Source organism: Zalophus californianus, chromosome 1 (assembly GCF_009762305.2).
Source record: "Zalophus californianus isolate mZalCal1 chromosome 1, mZalCal1.pri.v2, whole genome shotgun sequence".
In the NCBI taxonomy this organism is placed as follows: Eukaryota; Metazoa; Chordata; class Mammalia; order Carnivora; family Otariidae; genus Zalophus; species Zalophus californianus.
Genome location: NC_045595.1, coordinates 53,023,473 through 53,044,835, shown reverse-complemented (window position 1 = coordinate 53,044,835; position 21,363 = coordinate 53,023,473). Strand labels below are relative to the sequence as shown.

General features: G+C 39.5%; 1 protein-coding gene across 5 annotated transcripts in view; it reads left to right on the top strand.

Moving 5' to 3' along the window:
• VGLL4 (vestigial like family member 4) overlaps nucleotides 1-21,363 on the top strand; it is a 150,981-nt gene that overhangs the window by 63,666 nt on the left and 65,952 nt on the right. The window contains exon 1 of one of the 5 annotated variants that reach the window (XM_027584186.2): nucleotides 4,761-4,991. The exons of 3 other annotated variants lie outside the window; for them this stretch is intronic. Coding sequence is in view for 1 of the 2 variants with exons in the window: in XM_027584181.2 (XP_027439982.1) it covers nucleotides 5,228-5,309 (82 nt within the window). In the remaining variant the exon portion in view is untranslated. Of the gene's footprint in view, nucleotides 1-4,760; nucleotides 5,310-21,363 lie in introns of those variants that run through there. One more of the 5 variants, XM_027584181.2, reaches the window with a different exon arrangement.

The following is a 21,363-nucleotide window of genomic DNA, read 5'->3' as shown; positions in this document are numbered from 1 at the left end:
CCCACGGGACAAAAGAGGTGTATACCAAGTCTTGAGGGAAGAATGGGTGTTTGCCGGGTAGACAGGCTTGAAAAGTCTTGCATGAAGAGAGAACATGTGCACTGAGGAGTGAAATAATGTGGTGTCAAAGTGTGTGATTCAGTGTGCTTGAAGCATGAAGTGAAAGATGCCAGGAGCTGGGATGGACGGCGCAGAGGGAGTTCACCACACTGCAGTCCGCCTTTGTAACCAGCCAGCCGCCAGCACCAGGCTGCTCAGACTGCCTGGGGAGGGCGGGGGAACCAGGTTTTTTGTGTTTTGGTTTTTTTCTCTGTCAGCTTTTGTTGTAGATTGATACTTTGTAAAATGCAAACTAGAAATATGAAAAAAAAAACCGCTCATTTTTTAAAATTAAGATTAAGAGACATCAAATTGCTCTGTCAAACTGCTATGAAATTTTGAAATGTTCACTCTCCATTTCTGTATCTGTCTCTTATGGATAGTAGCAACCAGATCCCTCCGTGGATCACTCGTGAGTAGCACCACACTAGCTTCCCAGATGAGTGGGAAAGATGTGCCTGGGTGTCGGGAATTTTGCCATAGATGGTTGTAAATACAAGTCTTAAGTATACCTCTGGGACTGTCCACACAGATGATTGGCACTCAGAGGCTGAGAACCATATTGTAAGTGACACAGCATCGTTTAGGGGAAGTTACTAAGTACTCATAACCTTGGCAACTGTATTGTTTGAACCTGGTTAAATCACTATATTTTTTAAATTAATTAATTTTAAAGATTTTATTTATTTACTTGGGAGAGAGAAAGAGAGCGTGAGCAAGGGGAGGCACAGAGGGAGAAGCAGACTCCCCACTGAGCAGGGAGCACGATGCAGGACTTGATCCCAGGACCCTGAGATCATGACCTGAGCGGAAGGCAGATGCTTAACTGACTGAGCCACCCAGGTGCCCCTAAATCACTATATTTTAAAATACAAAACTCTCCTCCTCAAAATAAGTGTATAAAATGAAGTATCTTAAGGGAGGTAATTTTTTTCCTCTTTGATAAAAATAATGCTTTTCAACCTTCAACTGCGTATTAGAATCACCTTGGACTCTTTAAAAATGATACTGATCCTGGGTCCCACCTCCTCAGATTAGTTTGATGCCACCTCAGCATCAGGACTTTTTCTTTTTATTATGTTAATTACCATACATTACATCATTAGTTTTTGTTGTAGTGTTCCATGGTTCATTGTTTGCGTATAACACCCAGTGCTCCATTCAGTACGTGCCCTCTTTAATACCCATCACCAGGCTAACCCATCCCCCTACCCCCCCTCCCATCTAGAACCCTCAGTTTGTTTCTCAGAGTCCATAGTCTCTCATGGTTCATCTCCCCCTCCCGATTTCCGCCCCTTCATTTTTCCCTTCCTACTATCTTCTTCTTCTTCTTCTAATTTTTTTTAACATATAATGTATTATTTGTTTCAGAGGTACAGGTCTGTGATTCAACAGTCTTATACAATTCACAGCGCTCACCATAGTGAGCTCTCCCCAATTCTATCACACAGCCACCCCATCCCTCCCACCCCCCACCACTCCAGCAACCCTCAGTTTGTTTCCTGAGATTAAGAATTCCTCATATCAGTGAGATCATATGATACATGTCTTTCTCTGATTGACTTATTTCGCTCAGCATAACACCCTCCAGTTCCATCCACGTCGTTGCAAATGGCAAGATTTCATTCCTTTTGATGGCTGCATAATATTCCATTGTGTATATATACCACCTCTTCTTTATCCATTCATCTGTCGATGGACATCTTGTCTCTTTCCATAGTTTGGCTGTTGTGGACATTGCTGCTATAAACATCGGGGTGCACGTACCCTTTCAGATCACTACATTTGTATCTTTGGGGTAAATACCCAGTAGTGCAGTTGCTGGGTCATATGGTAGCTCTATTTTCAACTTTTTGAGGAACCTCCGTATGGTTTTCCAGAGTAGCTGCACCAGCTTGCATTCCCACCAACAGTGTAGGAGGGTTCCCCTTTCTCCGCATCCCCGCCAACATCTATCGTTTCCTGACTTAATTTTAGCCATTCTGACTGGTGTGAGGTGGTATCTCACTGAGGTTTTGATTTGGATTTCCCTGATGCTGAGCGATGTTGAGCACTTTTTCATGTGTCTGTTGGTCATTTGGATGTCTTCTTTGGAAAAATGTCTATTCATGTCTTCTGCCCATTTCTTGATTGGATCATTTGTTCTTTGGGTGTTGAGTTTGATAAGTTCTTTATAGATTTTGGATACTAGCCCTTTATCTGTTATGTCATTTGCAAATATCTTCTCCCATTCTGTCGGTTGTCTTTTGGTTTTGTGGACTGTTTCTTTTGCTCTGCAAAAGCTTTTTATCTTGATGAAATCCTAATAGTTCATTTTTGCCCTTGCTTCCCTCGCCTTTGGCGATGTTTCTAGGAAGTTGCTGTGGCTGAGGTCGAAGAGGTGTTCTCCTTTAGGATTTTGATGGACTCCTGTCTCACATTTAGATCTTTCAACCATTTGGAGTCTATTTTTGTGTGTGGTGTAAGGAAATGGTCCAGTTTCATTCTTCTGCATGTGGCTGTCCAATTTTCCCAACACCATTTGTTGAAGAGACTGTCTTTTTGCCATTGGACATTCTTTCCTGCTTTGTCGAAGATTAGTTGACCGTAGAGTTGAGGGTCCATTTCTGGGCTCTCTATTCTGTTCCATTGATCTATGTCTCTGTTTTTGTGCCAGTACCATACTGTCTTGATGATTACAGCTTTGTAATAGAGCTTGAAGTCCGGAATTGTGAGCGTCAGGATTTTTTAAAAAGTCCACATTGATTCTAATGTGCAGCCAACTTTCTCCTAGCGGACATGCTAATGACTCATCATGTTTTCTGATTGAGACCTTATGTCAAAGAACAGCGTAGTAATTGTACTCTAAAACTATCATTTGAATTTGAATGTGGTGCTTAAAGATATTAAGATGGTTTGAAATGCAATAATCTAGTGTATCATAGATGCTATTAGAGTTTCTTCTGACCCTCCCTGCCAAATCCCATTATTTTAATTATAATTGATGGTATATATATCTTTCAGTATAGCTTATTCAGTATCTAGAATACATAAACTAGTGTTAATAAATACCCTTATAAATTAAAGCTTGTGAAATCTTGATTTTTCTGTTGTCTGCTTCACCTGCTGCTATCCATTGATGGCAGCAATATTAGGTGTTGTATTAATCTCCTAATAAGATTTGATTAGAACAACTTGCCGTGAACATCTAACATCCAAAGTGCAGTTGTTGCTGGATTTTAAAAATCTAATCCCTTGAAATTATTTATTTAACTCTTACTTTAGAGTATTAAAATTTCAGGTCTTGGTCTACACTATGACACTCCTTGATACTTTCTAAATCTCCAAATAGCATACAATAATATCAATATAGAAACACTTCCTGTGGTGAATTATTATTAGTCTATTTATGGTTCCGAAAGCTAGCTACAGCCTGCAAAGATAAAAGATTCCCCGCCCCCCCCTTTGCTAGTGTGCTCTTCATGTGGTAAACGCTCTGAACATTCAGTGATTTACTCATTCAGTAAACAGCTTTTGGGTGCCTACTTGTGCTAGATACTGGAGATACGAAGTTTAAAGCTCTTAAAGGAACAGGATGGGAACAGAGTAACAGCATACTACTAGCCACTAATACATAGATGGAACAGCTTTCATACGTGCAAAATGAAAATAATTTTTTTAAAGGATTCCATCTGAGAATCTTCTTTTTTTTTTTAAGATTTTATTTATTTATTTGACAGAGAGATACAGAGAGAGAGGGAACACAAGCAGGGGGAGTGGGAGAGGGAGAAGCAGGCTTCCCGCGGAGCAGGGAGCCCGATGTGGGGCTCAATCCCAGGACCCTGGGATCATGACCTGAGCTGAAGGCAGATGCTTAACAACTGAGCCACCCAGGCGCCCCAAAATGAAAATAATTTTATTCTCCCCCATACCCCATCATTTCGAATAGGCATTTAGTTTTGCATATACCAGCCTTACTTGCTTAAACCTCTCTCTCTGTTTTCTCTCTTTCCCTCCTTGGTTTTTTTTGGAAAGTTGTTAGGGGAAAAAAAATACCCTAAAACTAGTTTACCGACTATTTTGGGGTCCTGGGCCAGTCATTTAATCCCTCTGAGTCTCCGTTTCCTCTACTGTAAAAAGATGATGCCATCTCTGCCCTGTTAATGTGAGTTTGTCCTGAGGATTATGAGAGAAGTTATATGTAACAGTACCATCAAAATTTGAAAAACACACAGTTCAAGTATAAATGGACATTATAAAACAATTTTTTAAAAGAAAGTAAAAAGAAACCTTACATAGATGTGTGATATAGGTACCACAGCAAAAAACAGTGTGGGTTCCTGAACCCCGACAGTGAAGGACACATCAAAGTTAAATTCTGTGGAAGTTTGCTTCCATGATGGATTTTTTTTTTTTTTTTACTTTTTACTCAGCTCCCGAAAAAGAAACTTCCTGGGTTTTCTTTCTCCTCCTACGGTTCTGCAGTGGCAGGGCTGTTTCTTGTCCAGAGCAGCTCTGCCACGGCCCCTCTGCACAGACTCTCCACCTCCTCTTTCTCTTTCTTTCAAACACTTAATACATTTAGAGACTGATCTTGTGCAGAAAATATCCCTGACATTTGAAGAGCCCCAGGGATTCAGTGAGCATGCTCCGCGCTCCCTCCCGCTGGGAAGAGGAAGCTCGTTTACATACGAGTCATACCAAGCATAGCCAGCATGTCAGCGCAGTGAACTTGCAGCGGGCTGTGAGGAAAGCGAGCGTGGCTTTGTCCTAGGAAACGTGCTTCGTGTTTTGCTTTTTCACTCCTTTATTTCGAAGAAAGACTCGTAAAGACTTCTGAAACGGTTTTTAAGTGCTTGACTGAGGATACAAAACATATACCGTCTACAGATAAACCCTTGAAGGGTTTTTGTGTGAGTTTGATTTTTTGTGCGTGTTTTTTTTTCTTTTTCCTTTTCTTTTTGTCTTTCTTTTCTTTCTTTTTTTTTTTTTTTTACTTTTACATACTTTGTTTTGATCATCTGAGGCTGGGCCTCACGGTCTTTGTGAAGTTTGAGACGAGCCAGGAGCTACTCAGTAATAATTGATTTTTGAAACGTACTCTTTTGGGGCGAAAGCAAAGAGCTGGTTTTCTGTGCGAGCCCAATAAATGCTATTTATGAAGATGGACCTGTTGAACTACCAGTACTTGGACAAGATGAACAACAATATCGGCATTCTGTGCTACGAAGGTAGAGGTTCCATTCTAGAAATTGCTCTTCTCTTGCTTTTTGTCAAGGCCACTCCTCCTTTAGGGTTCTGAATGCCTTCTGTGTATTTTGTTCTCTTTTTTGGGATTTCAGGGTGCTCTGAAAGACGAGGATTTATTATATACTATTTTTAATACAAAGTTTGTTGTTTGTATCTTAGCCTTCAGGGTTACAGTGGGGGAGGGAAGGTAGTGAAATATAAACTGTTAGAAGTTTCCTTTTTGCTTGCAACATATTAACTCTTCAAATCTTTAACTCTTGATAATATGATTATTTTTTATTTCTGTTGGTGTTCTCTTTAGAGGAAGAACTTCTATAACCAGGAAAAGTTAAACGTGTTGTGTTTTTATTCCCCCCCCGCTTTGATACTTATTTTAAACATGCACTATCTACAGTATTCCTGTTATATTCCAATCAGTGCTTGGGATTTTCATGTAGAGGGGAACAGAAAGTTACAGTGAGTTTTTGTCTTCAGGAGCGATTGTCCCAAACAATGAAGAATTTTTCTATTCAGTTTAGGGGACTGGAAGGGCACCCATGTCACAAAGCACAGGCTGGGTCTTTGTCTGATTTCCCATTTCCTGTACAGCTCTGAGAGAGTTCTGACATTGAAGGATGTTCCCTCCACACTCCGGTCCCTTGTGGAAGTGATTGCACAACACACCAACCAGAAAGCTAGATTGAAAGAAAGAAGGAAAGAAAGAAACCTACTCTGAATTCTTAATGTTTATTACCTTCTGCTACACCATGAGGTGTTTCCCCACTGCTTTGTACCGTTTCAAACTGTCTCTGTTAATAGTAAGAAGAGAAAAAGCGATTTCTTAATTTGTTGGAACATTACGTGCGATTTGAAAAAGTGGTAATGGCCTGGGTTTGAGTGGCCGGAGAGGCATCTCCGGGGGAATTCAGCTTGGCAGGAGGAGTGTTTTTTGTTGTAACCACATACAAATCGAGGAGGAGACATCTCCTTTCTGATTCAGTAGGAGCAGTTTCCATGTTTTCTCTTAATAGTGAACTGAACATTTCTCTCGAAAAAGAAAACATTGAAGAAACTTAACGTTTTTCATGTAAAATTTCAGGCCTGTTGCCTAACCAATTGAAAACTTACCCTTTCCCCTTCAAGGAAAATAAAATCTCATTCATACTGTTTTTTTTATTTGTCTGGTTAAGGATCTCATACTTAAGATTTTCTTTTTAAAAGGTATATATATATTTTTAACTCCTGCTTGTTCCCACTAATGAGAATTATGGTGGATGGCTTTCTTTGAATCTGCTGCTTTAAGTATCATCTTGCTTCTGAAGTCACTCATTTAAAAGGCAGACTTCTTCAGGATGGTGGAAGCAGCAAGTGACTGGGCTTGTTTCTTGTGAAATTAACATACTGCAGTTTTTAAAAACTTTTCTTTTTTTCAGTGATCAAGAAATCACAAACTTTTAAGGCATCATCTGTTGGCTTGTCTTTGTCATTGTGTAGTATGATATTTTCAAAACAAAACAAAAACGTAATGATCAGCCAAAGAGAGGAATTAGACGGATTGCAAGGAAATTGATACCACATTAATTTTTTATGTCTCCAGTTGGTGGTGGTAAGGAAAAGCTTATGAAAGCTCAGGTCGATTTGTTGTTCTGCAGTCTGTAATATACTCGAGAGTAGTCTACTTGCAGTCTTCCCCTTTATTTGGGAGGAAGAAACTTTGATTTTGAAGTTGAGTACATATGTAGGATGATTTGCTATAGTCTGTTTGATTTAAACATCTGCTGCTATTTTCCTTACTACGAAAGTTAACATTATTTTAACACCAAAATAAATACACAGGAAATGAAGAAAAGCACAGCAAAACTTGAGTGGTGTTTTTAGTGGGTTGTTTATGCCCTGGTGGTTTTCTTCGTATAAACACTGTACACATCTGCTCTGAACTCAAAAGGGTGTTTTGAGGATGGGCATAAATCTCAGCTGGGAATTTTTTTTGGTAAAAAAAGTTGGAACCATTACTGTTCCTTTAAATCCAATACTTTGAAAGTATTCATATTAAACATAGCAGCTCACCAGCATTCCAGGGGAGTTATTTGGAAAATGGAATGTACAGTTGGTAGGTAGCATTTGATTTCACTTAGGGCACAGGCAGATTTTACATCTCTTAAGATTAAGGGACAATTTATTTTTCTGATGTTTTCGTTTTAACAATTAAGATGTTGATGGTTATTCTTTTTCTCCAGGTTAGTTATACCATATTCCCTAGTTGTATAGTTCACAGCTCTACTCTGCAAAATAAACCATGTGTCCGCACTGTCATTCTCAGCCTCTGTGGCAACATATACACAAATAGATCTTTTTTTAGCCAATTATCTTGTAGCATGCAAGGCCTTCCTAAAGTCCTACATTTAGAGTGACACTAAATGGCTCAGATACGGACTCTGCTTGGTGACTGCTCTCTGGCACCTGACTTTGACCATAATAGTCTGTAAGCATAATTGAAAAAGAAGATAAAAGAAAAAATTAACTGCAAATAGGTTTGGGGTGGGACCCATTGGGTAGGAGAAGGAGAAGATTGGCAAAGGGCAGAAAGAATCTCAGTTTGGCTAATTTCTGGAAACCAATTACCTTTATTGGTAATGAGCAAATTAGCAGAACTCTGCTTGTGTTAATGAGTCTGTTCAAAAACCTTATGGTTTATTACCACAGCCCTCAGTAGTTACCAGCTAATCATTCATGACCCTACTGGGTACACTTGAACCCCAGTTTTGCCTCTATCTCCATGAAAAGCCCTCATTTTTTCTCTGTGAACTCCCGAGAATACTCTACTAGTAGACTGAAAGCCTCATGAAGGCAGGGCATTCTGTCTTGGTCACCACTGTATCCTTGAGTCCTGCCATGGTGCCTGATTTGGCTCCCAGGAAGTGGCTGACTCAAAAATCCCATGAAATCTCTCCAATGACAGTGTAGTCACTACTGTATAATTTAGTACTTCACTATATGTATCTTCTATTCTCTAATTATCTAATTATTGAAGAGCTGTACAGGGCCTTAGATATATCTTAGATTTTTTTTTTTTTTTTTTTGCCAAGGAAACTGAGGCCCAGAGAAGTAAATTGTTCAAGTTTATTCAGAAAGTTTGTAGCAGAAATGAGTTGTCGTGAGGACTCAGTGGTTTTGATTAGTCTCTGATTTTTCTGGAGCATTACTGCCCCTCTACAATCATTTTATGTCTTGTCTCCTTAATTATTAGCTCCTTGATGATAGGGACTATGCTTGGTCTTGGGGACCCTCCCAGCCCCCAGCACGGGGGAGACATCTTAGATTATAGTGCACAGTGAGCCTGTTCTGGAGTCCTCATTGCTTTGAAGCCAGTTGCTGGTCTAGGTTCCCAGGCTGTTGTGATGTCAGGAAGGAGAGTAATGAGAACTCTAGGTGACCAGCCTTGTTGGAATTTGTTCGCCTTGCTGCTCTGGCACTTAGGTTTGCTTTACTTTTTTTCTGATTGTGCAGAGGAGGAGGCCCTGTGTAATGCCAGTTCACAAAGAGTGTTTTCCCAAGGGAGCAGAGAACTGGTTAGACCATTGATTTTTCTCAAGATGGCTGATGGTTATATTTACATAATTACGTGGTGCTGAAAACATAGGTCCTAATAAATGTGCTCATGGCTGGCCGTGGCTTTAAGCTGCTGTTAGTGATACTTTAATTATGGGTTAAGAGCCATTAGTGTGTAATTTGGTAGAAGAATTCTCCCCTTTTAATTTAATAGTGCGATTTGTATTGGGAGAAAGTAAGAATAAATTGCATATTGTGATCATCTGAAAGCTTAAGAGGAGAGTAGTCTAAGTTCCTCACATTTTGAGCTGCTCATTGTTTTAGAACATAATTATCACTTATTTCATCACAGGCTACACTTAATTTTCTGGAATTGAAAGGAAAATGCACACGAGTTGTTGAGTGAGACTGCCAGAGTTCCGAGCAAGATTGGGTGACGGATTTCTTTTGTTTTCTGCCAGTCTAACCAGCAGCAGTTTAGTGTTCTTTGTCTAATGAGTTCAGAGGCATCAGGAAACTTAGAGCATTGGGTACTATTAAGGTGAAAAGGCCACAGAGCAGAGCCATTTGAACCCGCCTCTGTTCCCCAGCGCTGCGTGTCAAGTGACCAGCTCTTGATCCAGGGGTATATTCTGAAGTAGAACATCTGCAACTATTTTGCTGTGGAAATTCATTATACTTTAGCATTTTATTTGCAGGAGAGGGTCAGGAGTGAGGAGAGACGGGGGAGAGGGACAGGAGAGAGAGGTGAAGGGGAGGGGAGAGGTGAAGGGGAGGGGAGGGGTGGGCGAGGCTGAGAGGAGCTTGATTAGTTAAACATGCCCAGGTGAGCCCAAGAGCTCTCCTGCGAGAGATCTGGCCAGTTTGTATTTCTTCTAATTACAGTTTGTGAAGAGAAGGTGTGATTATATCCTCCTTCCTTCCAGCTCCCCACCCTTGTTTCTCTGCCCTCCTCTGGAAGGATTATTTTACTTGGCTGTTTATCTCTTGGAGCCTACACATGGCTTTGTTTTGGAAGGCAGATTTCTTTTCCTTCCTTTCTCCTTCCCTTCCCTATTGTCTGCATGGCCTTCTATTCCTAGAGTGTTGGGATTTTTTGCTGTAAAGATTTTTTTTAAACACTCCATAAGATGCAAAAAATTCCCCCGCGGCATGTGAGAAGATTCAAAACCTCTCAATATAGCCTCGTTCTGCTCAACTGTGAGGATGTTGCAGAAAACGTGGTTTTGTCTGAAGAAATTAGATCCAGACTTAGCACTTCTGCATGTATACAAATAAATAAAACCAGTCTAACCAGGAATTGTTTCTAGATGTATCTGTTTTATCTCTGTATCCGAACATTTATTCAATGACTGTTTATATTTAGTGGTATCTCGGTAATGCATATTGAGCTCATTGGAAATATTCTCTAGCCTGGCTCACCCAACATCAGTTTGTCCTACAAAATAGTCCCTCTCCCTCATGATTTTATTTTTAAGTAATCTCTGCATCCAAGGTGGGGCTTGAACTCAACAACCCTGAGATCAAGAGTCCCATGCTCCACTGACTGAGCCAGCCAGGCGCCCAATCCCTCTTTTATTTCTTAACGAACTCATATATCAGCACCCCCCCCCAAAGAAACCTTAACCATGGACACTTAATTTTAAAAGCAGAGTCTGGAAATGATTTTACTTTCTCCATTTGTTCTCTCTTTGCCTTCCTAAATGTTACATGTTCTGCTAAGTTCTAAGGAATTATTTCCATCAGTTTGCTTTGTTATCTTGCCTTCTTTTCTACACTTTTTTTCTCTTTTTAAAGAATACTGTAGATTGTTACAATTTCAGGGTATTATACACAGAATGTGTTTAAATCCTAACAGTGTGAATTACTACTAGTTGAAAGGTTTATTTACCCAAATAAAGTAGAAAATCTATTCTTAAAGTTACCTTTAATTTGTTGCTAATTTATACGATCTTTCTGAACTCTTAATAACTTGTTTGTTTATGAAGAAGTCTGTAAACATAACAAACTGAAATATATTTAGTAAGTGATCACAGAAAACTCAGTCCTGTCCTTTATGAATTCTCCTAAACTTATATGGAATGTGTGTACTCTGCTGGAATGTATTAAGTCTTGGGTCATCCCTCTCTCTCTCAACACTTTTTATTATGAAATATGTCATTTTCATAATAATGAAATTTCATTATGCACATAAACATGCATAAAACGTATGTGTGGTTTGAAAATGAACAACCTTATAATCACCATGAGGTCAGGAAATAATAAATTGCCTCCTTCAGGTATTCTCTCCTTGCCCAATTCCTCCTTGCCCCAAGAGGTCATCACAATTATAACATGTCTTTTCTTTACTTTTTCTTTACTACCTCTATGTGCAGTTCTAAACAAATTAACTTAGTTTTGTCTGTTTTTTCTTTTTCTTTCTTTTTTTTTTTTGAGCCCTATATAATTGAAATTATTTTCTGTGTCCTCTTTTGTGTCTTGCTTGAGGTTTTTTATAGTGGAGATGTCCTTATCTTTTCCTTAGGAAGCCAACTTATCTTCAAGTGTGGGGAATCTTGGCTGTGGAATATATGTGAATGCCCCAAGCATCCTTCTCATTCACTTGCTGCTCACTGTCTACTAAACATAGCTGGTGATGCTTTGGTCCAAACTTTTTTTTCAGCTAGTGTTTTGTTCACAGTCTTCCTCACCTGTTAAAAGCCTTCTACCATCCATGTCGTAATGGGAAATTGTATGTCTGAGAAATTCTGCAGTTTTGGAGAGTGCAAAGTGGGGGACGCTTGAGGAGATACATAGCTTAATTAGGATCTGAACAACGACTTTCATTCTGCATTAATAAGCAATTTGCTTAAAGGCTGAGACTTGTTACAAGTCAACTTTGTTACAGTGCCAGATTTCTTTGGATGTTAATCCAGGGACTTTTAGATACACAGAAAAAGCCTAAGTTGTTCCAGTATTCAAACAATACTCTACATTGTAGAGAGATAGCTGTCTGAGGGCAACAAAGATTTGAAACAATAGACTGCATTATGCACCATCTAAAATTCTGAATGAAAAAGAATCATCCATATGTATTGCTCTTGATTTTTATTTTATATCTGTTTTGCATGAAAATAGTTGCCTGTTAATTGTTCTTGGCTAATGAGTCTATTTTAATAGAGTGAATTCCAGAATTTAATGATTTGTTGCAGATGCATTCTGCCAAGCAATTTAGCAAAATTGTTTACACTACCCCAAATCCAGCTGGACAGAGTGAGCCTGTGCTTCTTCCCTGATAACAATTGAGGGAGTGATGAGTGCAAATTTCTGGACATTTTTCCCCCTTTGAAAACAAAAACGTCTTCCATTATGTGGCAGCACTATTAGAGTGGCAAGGGATTAATTTAAAATTTTATTTTAATGTCAGCAGCTCTTTCCGGTACCCATTTTCTCCCATTCTTACTATGTGTGTCCTTTTAAATGATTATTTTTTTCTGATGAGCAACTGATAAACTGTTGGCTGACCCCACAGAGAACTCTAGTTTTATTTCCCTGCTGAAAAGTTATAACCTCTTTGCCAGTGCTTAAAATCACCCATGAGAGGGCTTTGAGTAGCTTTCTTAAAGGAATATGCAATAGCAACTGTACCAGGCTCTAAGTTCTATGGAGCAGAGGGCAAAAAAGATGGAAAATAGTAGTCATTCTCAGGATAAAACCTGTAAGAAGTTTTCTAGCACTGCTCTACTGAATTCAAAATTGGGAACAATTACCACTAGTTTCTGGAGACCACGATGGGAGCCCTTTTTCTCTGAGAGGCTTTATACTGGTAAAGGATGGCTGATGTTGGTAGGGAGGAGGTGGAGTAGAGTTCTAGAACCAGCAGCAGACATCAAACATTGCTCTTGGTGTCCAGCAATAAATGTAACACACATACATACTGTACTCGGTTCTATATTTTGTCCAACATAGAGTGGGAAAGGGCCTTCTTATCAAGCTGGAAGAATTGTTGTGTATCCTTTAAGGAGAAAATAGAAGAACCACCACATCATCTTGTTTTTCCACCTGCAGACTCTTCTGAATCCACCTCCATCCTTCTTCCCCTTCCCTTAGGCTCAGTGAAAGGCTAATTCTTCTGTTGGTGCTCATGGATCCCAGCCCTTCTGGCCTCAGGGACTTACCTGTGATCTGTTTCTGATTTCCCCTTCTTCCTCTCCTGGTTCTTTCTCTTCATCATGTGCTTATGCACACAAGTCTTTCCCAACTTTAAAACAAAACCAAACTCATCCCTAAATCTTACCCACGCCCCTGCCCCCACCCCTGTTGCAGCTATTAGACTCTTCTCTTTGCCATCCAAGTTTTTTGGAAGAATGTGGTCAACTTGTTTCTACTTCCCTTCTGCCCAGTCTGTCCTCAATCCACTGTCATCTCATTTCTGCTCCCACAGCTCCACTTGAAGTTGTTCTGGATGAAGCCACCAACTGATTTCCTAGCGGAAAGTTTAGTGGACACTTTTTAGTCCTTACCTAGTTGAATATCCTAGTACCATTTGGTGTTGACTCCTTCCAAAATCTTAAACTTCTTATATCCCTTGGCTCAAATACTTTTTGAGTATGCACTCCATTGGGAATGAGGCGCTGGTGAGCATATGGTCAGCAACATTGACAGGGGCTTTATGGAGGTCCTGGTGTTGGTAGGAGGGTATGAAAGAGTGAGACAGGCTGGTAAACATTCAAAACAAACATACAGTGGTTGCAGCTTGAGAACAGATTGGAAGGGAAGAAGGAGAGAATGTGAATATGCTGCAATGATTTAGGCAAGAGATGGTGGTAATCCACATTGTGGTGGTGGTCATGGAAAAGGAGAGGAGTAGAGGAACTAAGAAATATTTAGAGAGAAGACTGACAGGACATGGTGAGAGGCTGGAGTAAGGGATGAGGGAGAAGACGTAGAAGACATGGAGAGTGCCTCCTAGGTTTCTAGCATGTTTAGGTAAGTGGAGGGTGCTGCCACTTACAAAAAAACTGCTTGCAGAGATGGGAAACACAGGGAGAGGAGTGGGTTCTAGGATGAGATCATGAGTTTAGTTTTGGATATGTTGAGTTTGAAGGGTCTTTGAAATTTCAAAGAAGAGCTAAGTATTATAGGATTGGATATATGGGTCTAGAGCTCAGACAAGAGGCCATTGTTGGTGATACTAGTTTGGGATTGAGATTAAGTGAAGCTCTGTGCAAGAATGGTTACAAGAACAGAATGAGAAGTGGAAGAGCTTCTACGAACTCTTCTCTTAGTTAAGTCTCCATCAGTTTTCTTCTTTATTCCTAAAATAACCCCACAACTGACCCCTGCCTCTACTCTTGTTCCCTTCTAGGCCTTTATCCACAATACTACCAGAGTGCCATCCCTTATTTACTGTTCCAGCCCTATCTTTCATTATTCCTTCACCCATGCCCTGTAGCTCAGGTACATCAAGCTACAGTTGACCCTCAGACAACATAGGGGTGTCTGTCCCCCCACTCCATGCACTTGAAAACATGCGTATAACTTCTGACTTCCCCAAAACTTAACTACTAATAGCTTACTGTTGACCGGAAGCCTTACTGAAAATATAACAAAAGGAGTGATTCATGTATATTTTGTATGTTCTGTGTATTATGTACTGTATTCTTACAATAAAGTCAGCTAGAGAAAAGCAAACGTTAATAAAAACATCGTAAGGAAGAGGGAGTACATTTACAGTACTGTACCGTATTTACTGGAAGAAAACTGCATACAAGTGGACCTGAGCAGTTCAAACCCATGTTGTTCAAGGGTCAGCTGTATTTCCTTTGAGTGAACCATTGCCTCTCTCTGAAATCGGCACCCCCTGCTCTTTCTCTTGAGGTCTGTTAGTCCCTCAAGTGTAGAGACTTGCTTCTTGAAAGTGACCCTCCTCACCCCTGCCTTTTTAGCTGAGTTAGGTATTATGTTTGTATTTTCATGGCATGCCACGTGTGCTTTTGTCAGGGAATTTATCTCGCGGTGTTAGGTACTCCTCTGTCTGCCTTTCTGTAAGCTCTGGGAGGGCTAGGACTTTGCCTTTCATCTCTCTGTTCTTAGCACCAAGCATCATGGTGTCTGCTTAGGTATGGATCTCCTCCGGGGTCTTTTTGTTAAAAGGGAAAGTCAGTTATTTGGTAACACAAGAGGGTTTGTTAGCTCTTGGAAGGTCCTTCTTAGAGGCAGGAATGGCAGCTGGCAAAGCAGAGGGGAAGGAAGAGGACTGTTTAAGGCTGCTTCTGCAGAGAGGCACTGGAAGTGGATTAGTTGGTCATACCCAATTGCTCCTGTTCTTGTTTTCTAGTTACTGCGCTCTGGATGGTCTGTTACATAACCGAATGTTTATGGGAAAATACTTAATACCTATTGTGTGCCAGGCACTGGTTTATGTGCTGGGGATATGGCTGTTAACAAAACAAACAGCAATATCCCTGGATTTTTGGAGCCTACATTCTAGCAGGGGAGATGGACTGTGGACGGCGCATAAATAAAGAAGATAATTACAGATCATGAAGTGTCGTTATTAACAGGTTGATGTCTGTTAGCCGATTTACTGTTTAGAATAGTTGTATCCATACTTAAGAAGTGACTGCTTTTATTTTTAAGCTTCAAAGTAGAGATTTGAGTGGATGATTCATTTCCCTCATGGTGTTGTAAAGGATTTAAAGTATATCAAGGAAACTTTTAGAAAATTTCCTTTAGAATATTAGAAGTCAGATCTTTTACTTGGTTTTTTAAACTATGGTCAGAGTCAGACTGCCTCACTCCATTATACCTGGCTTTTATATTGGGAACTAGTATTTATTGTAGTATTGTCACCTTTTTCTTTTCTTTCTTTTTTTTTTTTTTCTAAAGGTCAAATGATTTGTTTGGGTCCTAAGAACAATGGAATATGTTTAGAATAAAAAAAAAATCAGTGAGTGTTGGGGCACCTAGGTGGCTCAGTTGGTTGAGCATCCCACTCTTGATTTTGGCTCAGGTCATGATCTCAGGGTCATGAGATTGAGCCCCGCATCATGCTAAGTGTGGAGCCTGCTTGAGATTCTCTCTCTCCCTTTCCCTCTACCCCTCTCCACCCTCCCTCTCCCTTTCTCTTAAAAAAAGAAGAAAGAAAAAAGAAAGAAAAAAAATCAGTGAGTTTTAAGAAGGCTCAAAAAATCAATTGTATGTTCTTCTTAAACTACTCTGGTCAGACCTTTAAAGTTATTGCCCTGAATAGAATAGATCCTACAGCACCCCAGGGGGAGTTTTTATTGTGAGTTCTTATTTTGTGATAAGAGTATTTGGGGAGGACTAGATAAAATGCAAACCCTGGGCTTCATATAGATAATGGACTACTGGGGTGTTCCACCGGTTTGATTTTTGTTTTTCTTCCTTTGTTTTTATTGAGGCATAATTAATGATGGTGAAATCTTCAGGGCATGGCTTATAATAGTTTTTCCCCTTGTGTTTGTACCTTCTATAGGAACAGCTCAGATGAAGATATAGAACATTTCCATCACTGCAGAGTGTTCCTTCATGCTTCCTTGGATAGGCCATACACATCCCCCATAGATAAACACTATTTTGACTTCTATAGTCCTAGATTAGTTTTGTCCACTCTTGAGCTTCATATAAATAGAATAATTTGATTCCAACTTTTTGTGCTCAACATAGTATTTTTGAGATTCATCCATGTCATATGGATCAATAGTTTGTTCTTTTGTATTGCTGTGCTATAGTCAATTGTAGGAGTATGTCACAATCTGCCTGTCTATTCTAAGGTTGTGTTGTTTCCAGTTTTTAACTATTATGAATAAAATTGCTCTAAACATTTTTTATGGTAAAATATACATATGCTAAAATTTATTATCTTAACCATTTTTAGGAGTATAACTCTTAGGTTCATTCACTTTGTGTACAACCTCTGAACATTTTTGTACAAGCCTTTTTGTGGACAAATGCTCTCCTTTGTCTTGGATACATATGTATGGAACTGCTAGGTCATTGGTATCTTTAACTTTTTTTTTTTTAGAAACTCTCATCTGTTTTCCAAAGTGGTTGTACCATCTTATTCTCCTACCAGTGTTGAATAAGGGTTCCAGGAACTATGCATCCTCACCAATACTTAGTATAGCTGGTCTTCTAAATTTTAGCCATGCTGGAGGTCTATGGACAGTATTAAAGTGTTTTTCATTTTTAACTTAAAATGCATTACTTGTTGGAATACTTGTTATGACACTGCTGTTTGGTATTTTGTGCGAAAAGAAGTATTCTTTACTTTCGATGGGTTGATCGTCTAAGAGGCTGGAATCTGTGTGTTCCTTGTCTAATTTCAGGCAGAGGTAGTGATTTTGGTATTGTCAAAGGAGGGGTTGTTTTTCCAAATGGGTAAACCCAAGCCATGGAAACCAGCAGGCAGCCAGATTGAGGGATGTGAACAAACACCAACGTGGCACAGAGGACTCTTTTTTTGGGAACACTTTCCTTTAGTGGAGTGTTGCTTTGCTTTATTTTGTATTTGGTAATGATTCATCCAACCACTGGCCTGTTAAAATAAAGCTCAGGGATTAATCTCTCCTAGCTCCAGTTGGATTTCTCTTCTGGTTTGCCTACCATTCCCTCCAGTAGGTTCTTTTAATTTCCCCCCAACTTGGAATGCCCTTCCTGCTTCTTTCCAGCTACGTGAATTCTATATACCCTTCAGGGTGTAGCTCAGTCCAATCCTGTGAAGCTTTATCTGAAACTTTTTATAGGTGGGAATTGTACTGTGTGTAACCTTTTAAATCCTCAATGCCTAAAGAGATACCTCGTCCTCTTTCATGTATGACGATGTTTATATCCCCCTCTTGTGAATTTCTGTAGGGTTTACAGACTGTAATATTCATTTGGCAGTTATATCACCTTGTATTTTGTTATCTTTAATGTAAATAGAGTGTGACATTAGAAGCAAACAAATGTAACAACTTATACATCCCAATAAGTAAGGTGTTCAAACTTGTCTTCAAAATAATTACCTCGGAAAATTACACATTTAACCTAACGTTGTGGTGATCTCATTCTCAGAACATTGTTGGGTTTTTTTAGAAGTTGCCTTCAAGGTCTGAGGTACATTCTTTTGACTATTTTATATGGTAGCTAGTGATTGTATATACATTGTATATACATGTATATGTACATATAAGTATGACAGATTATATGTTACATATAAAATGATGAGCTAGTTTTTTTTCTGTTATTCTAAAGCAAGTTCCACAAGTGGAGTTGGAAAACACCTTTTTTTTTTTTAAAGATTTTATTTATTTGTTTGACAGAGAGAGAGACAGCAAGAGAGTGAGCACAAGCAGGGGGAGTGGGAGAGGGAGAAGCAGGCTTCCTGCGGAGCAGGGAGCCCGATGTGGGGCTTGATCCCAGGACCCTGGGATCATGACCTGAGCTGAAGGCAGACACTCAATGACTGAGCCACCCAGGTGCCCCGTGGAAAACACCTTTTAATCAATGACAGTTTTCTTTGGAGTAAGTAGGTTCACATCATTCTAGAATGAGTACTTTGAAAATGACAAGACTGAATTGCATGTTTAACAAAAATTTTTAAATTCACTTTTACCGCCATCTAGACAGGAAATCATCACATCTGAAGTATAAGTTACTTGAGGGCATGGAGAATGTCATCTTTGGTGTATCCTCTGCCAGTAGCACTTCTCATTGTTTGTGACCATGGCAGGCACCAAGTAAATGTGTGATGATTCGAGATCATAGAGCCCTTGTGTTAGAGGGCTGAGATAATTTGATTGTTACACTGGGTAGACTGACAGTCTCTGGCTTTGTCTTTATTGTGTTCTGCTTTGCTCACTGATTTGTATGTCACACAGCACAGTGGCTGTTTGTGACCTAGCAGCCTGTTTTTCACTTCACTTTATGGAAGATGGGAATGCCACTTTGTAAGTGGTTTTCTGTGGAATGAATCTTCCATTCCCATTAAAGAGGTGGGATAATCACAGCTCATAGCTATCACAGTGGTGTTTAGAGTACAGCCTGGGAAAGATGCAAGGCACCTTAAAATACTTATTATTGCCTTGCTAAGGTTATGAAATCTCTAGCTATGCTAGATTTTACGTGTCATGAGGAAACAAAACTTCAAGTTCCTGCCTTTCCCAGAGCTTATCTTTTAATTAACAAGAGGAGAACGAGAGAACCTCTGGTAACATGAGTGACACTCAAACACTCATCCACCCATATGGGGGCTCCTGTTACTTTGATTTTGCATCATATGTGTGTAGGGCTTTTTCTTTTTTTCTTTTCTTTTTTCTTTTTGCACAATTTTTATGTGTGTGTGTTCAGAATTTCCTTACCATGTTTGATTTACCTCATTTTAGTTACCACTGCAGCTGTGAACCGTTGGTTAACTAATTCTTGTAATGCCCAGGGCTCACTGAGAATCTTGGAAAGATAAAGAGCTGCCATATTTACTTACCTTATTGTTGGTTCTGTTTCTGCTATAGTTTTTTTTAAAGACGATAGTTATTTTAAAACTTAGTATTTTTAAACAGCTTTGCTGAGATGTAATTCACATACCACAAAATTCACCCCTGTAAAGTGTTACAACTCAGTGGTTTTACTGTATTCACAGTTGTGCAACCATCACCATGATCTAAGTTGAGAACATTTTCATTACCCTCCAAAGAAATCTTGTACCTGTTAGTAGTCACTCTCCAGCCCTCCCTTACCGGGCTCTGGTAACCCCAAGTCTGCTTTTTGTCTCCATAGATCTGCTTATTCTGAACATTTCATATAAATGGAATCATGTAGTATATGGTCTTTTGTGACTGGCTTTTTTCACTTAGCATGATGAAAGGTTCACTTGTATTGGAGCATGTATCAGTACTTCATTCCTTTTTATTGCTGAATACAGTCCTTTGTATGGGTATACCACATTTTATTTATCTAAAAGATAATATTTTTTAAGAAGCAGTAATAGAGGAGCGCCTGGATGGCTCAGTCGATTGAGCATCCAGCTCTTGGATTCAGCTCAGGTCCTAATCTCATGACTTGTGGGATTGAGCCCCACATCAGGCTCCATGCTCAGTGGGAGTCTGCTTGGATATCCTCTCCCTCTGCCCCTTCCCCCCGCTCACGTGCTCTCTCTTTTTCTCTCTCCTCTCAAATAAGTAAGTCTGTAAAAAAAAAGGTAGTAGTAATATAGCTCCGGGATAAAGGTTGGGCCTAGCAGTTATACTGACTACAAGGCCTTCTTCACTCTCCTTCAGCTGTGAAAAAGCAAGAGAAAACATGCCATTTTGTTTGCTGATTTGCACATGAAACCCAGCAAGATGTCATGGTCCTAACCCAGTGGTATAACTTCTCTAGCTCAATAGCGTGGTTTATTTTGAGTATCTGAGTGATAATTTCTGCTTACGGGTAGACTGACAATCTCTGGCTTTGTCTTTATTCCATTTGGCTTTGCTCCCCTATTTGTATGTCGCACAGAGCAATAGCTGTTTGTGAATTGCTCTGGAGTAATTTACACTTTAGATGTGATTTTGTGTATACGCATACAATTTTATATATACATACATGTGTGTGTGTGTGTATGGCAGCGAAATTGGCTTTTTTATTCCAGATAGATAGATGGTCTTTGACATTTTCAAGACTGTACTTTGAAAGACTTCAGAAACAAATGCCATTCAACCTAACCCATAATGGGTTATAAACTAAGTGTTCTATAATTTTGTTCTCAGTTGTCGTGGCGTCAGATAAGATAGACTGCCAAGTGTCAGCAATCCTACTTAGAAGGCCTACTTGTAGGATTTAAAGGAAATGTAGTGCCACAGACGAATGATCTGACACAGCTCTCCTGAGCGATCCCTTCTGTCAGGAAGTAGCATTGGAAAAACAATCTGGGACAAAAGGAAAAGCCTCTGGTACTTCTGAAGTTTTGAAGACCCTTTAGAAGTCAGCATGCGATTTTTTTCCCCTAAATTATTATTTTATTTCTTATTTTTACTTTATTTCTTATGCTGTAAGTATTTACAGAATGAAGTGAGATGTTTTACAAGGCAGATTCACCAGAGAATTTTGATCTCTCACTCCACTGACACCAGTCATGCTGAGCGGGTTTTAATGCCGTTCTCAGTTTACCTGCCATGACCTCTCAGAGAGTGATCACAGTGGCTTTGTAGCTGGCCTCAGTTTAATCATGAGCTAGTTGGGAGAAGGTGAGCAGTTTCCTGCTGAGCAAGTTAAGGCTAGTTTCTGGGGTCAAAGTAGAAGTTTCTGTTTGCTCCCTTTCCTGCCCCTTTTGTTTTTCTAGGCATTGATAAATTTACAAATTGGTGATCATAGAATCTATAAGGCTTTTATTGAATATCTCAAAGCTTTTATTGCATAAGTCAAAGCTTTTGGGGGATGAGTTATTTTGTCATGCAAAAGATATATAGGAAGTATATGGCAATATACACATTAGAGTATGTGTATGTGCAGCAGATGGTTGGTATACCCATTTTACATATAAGG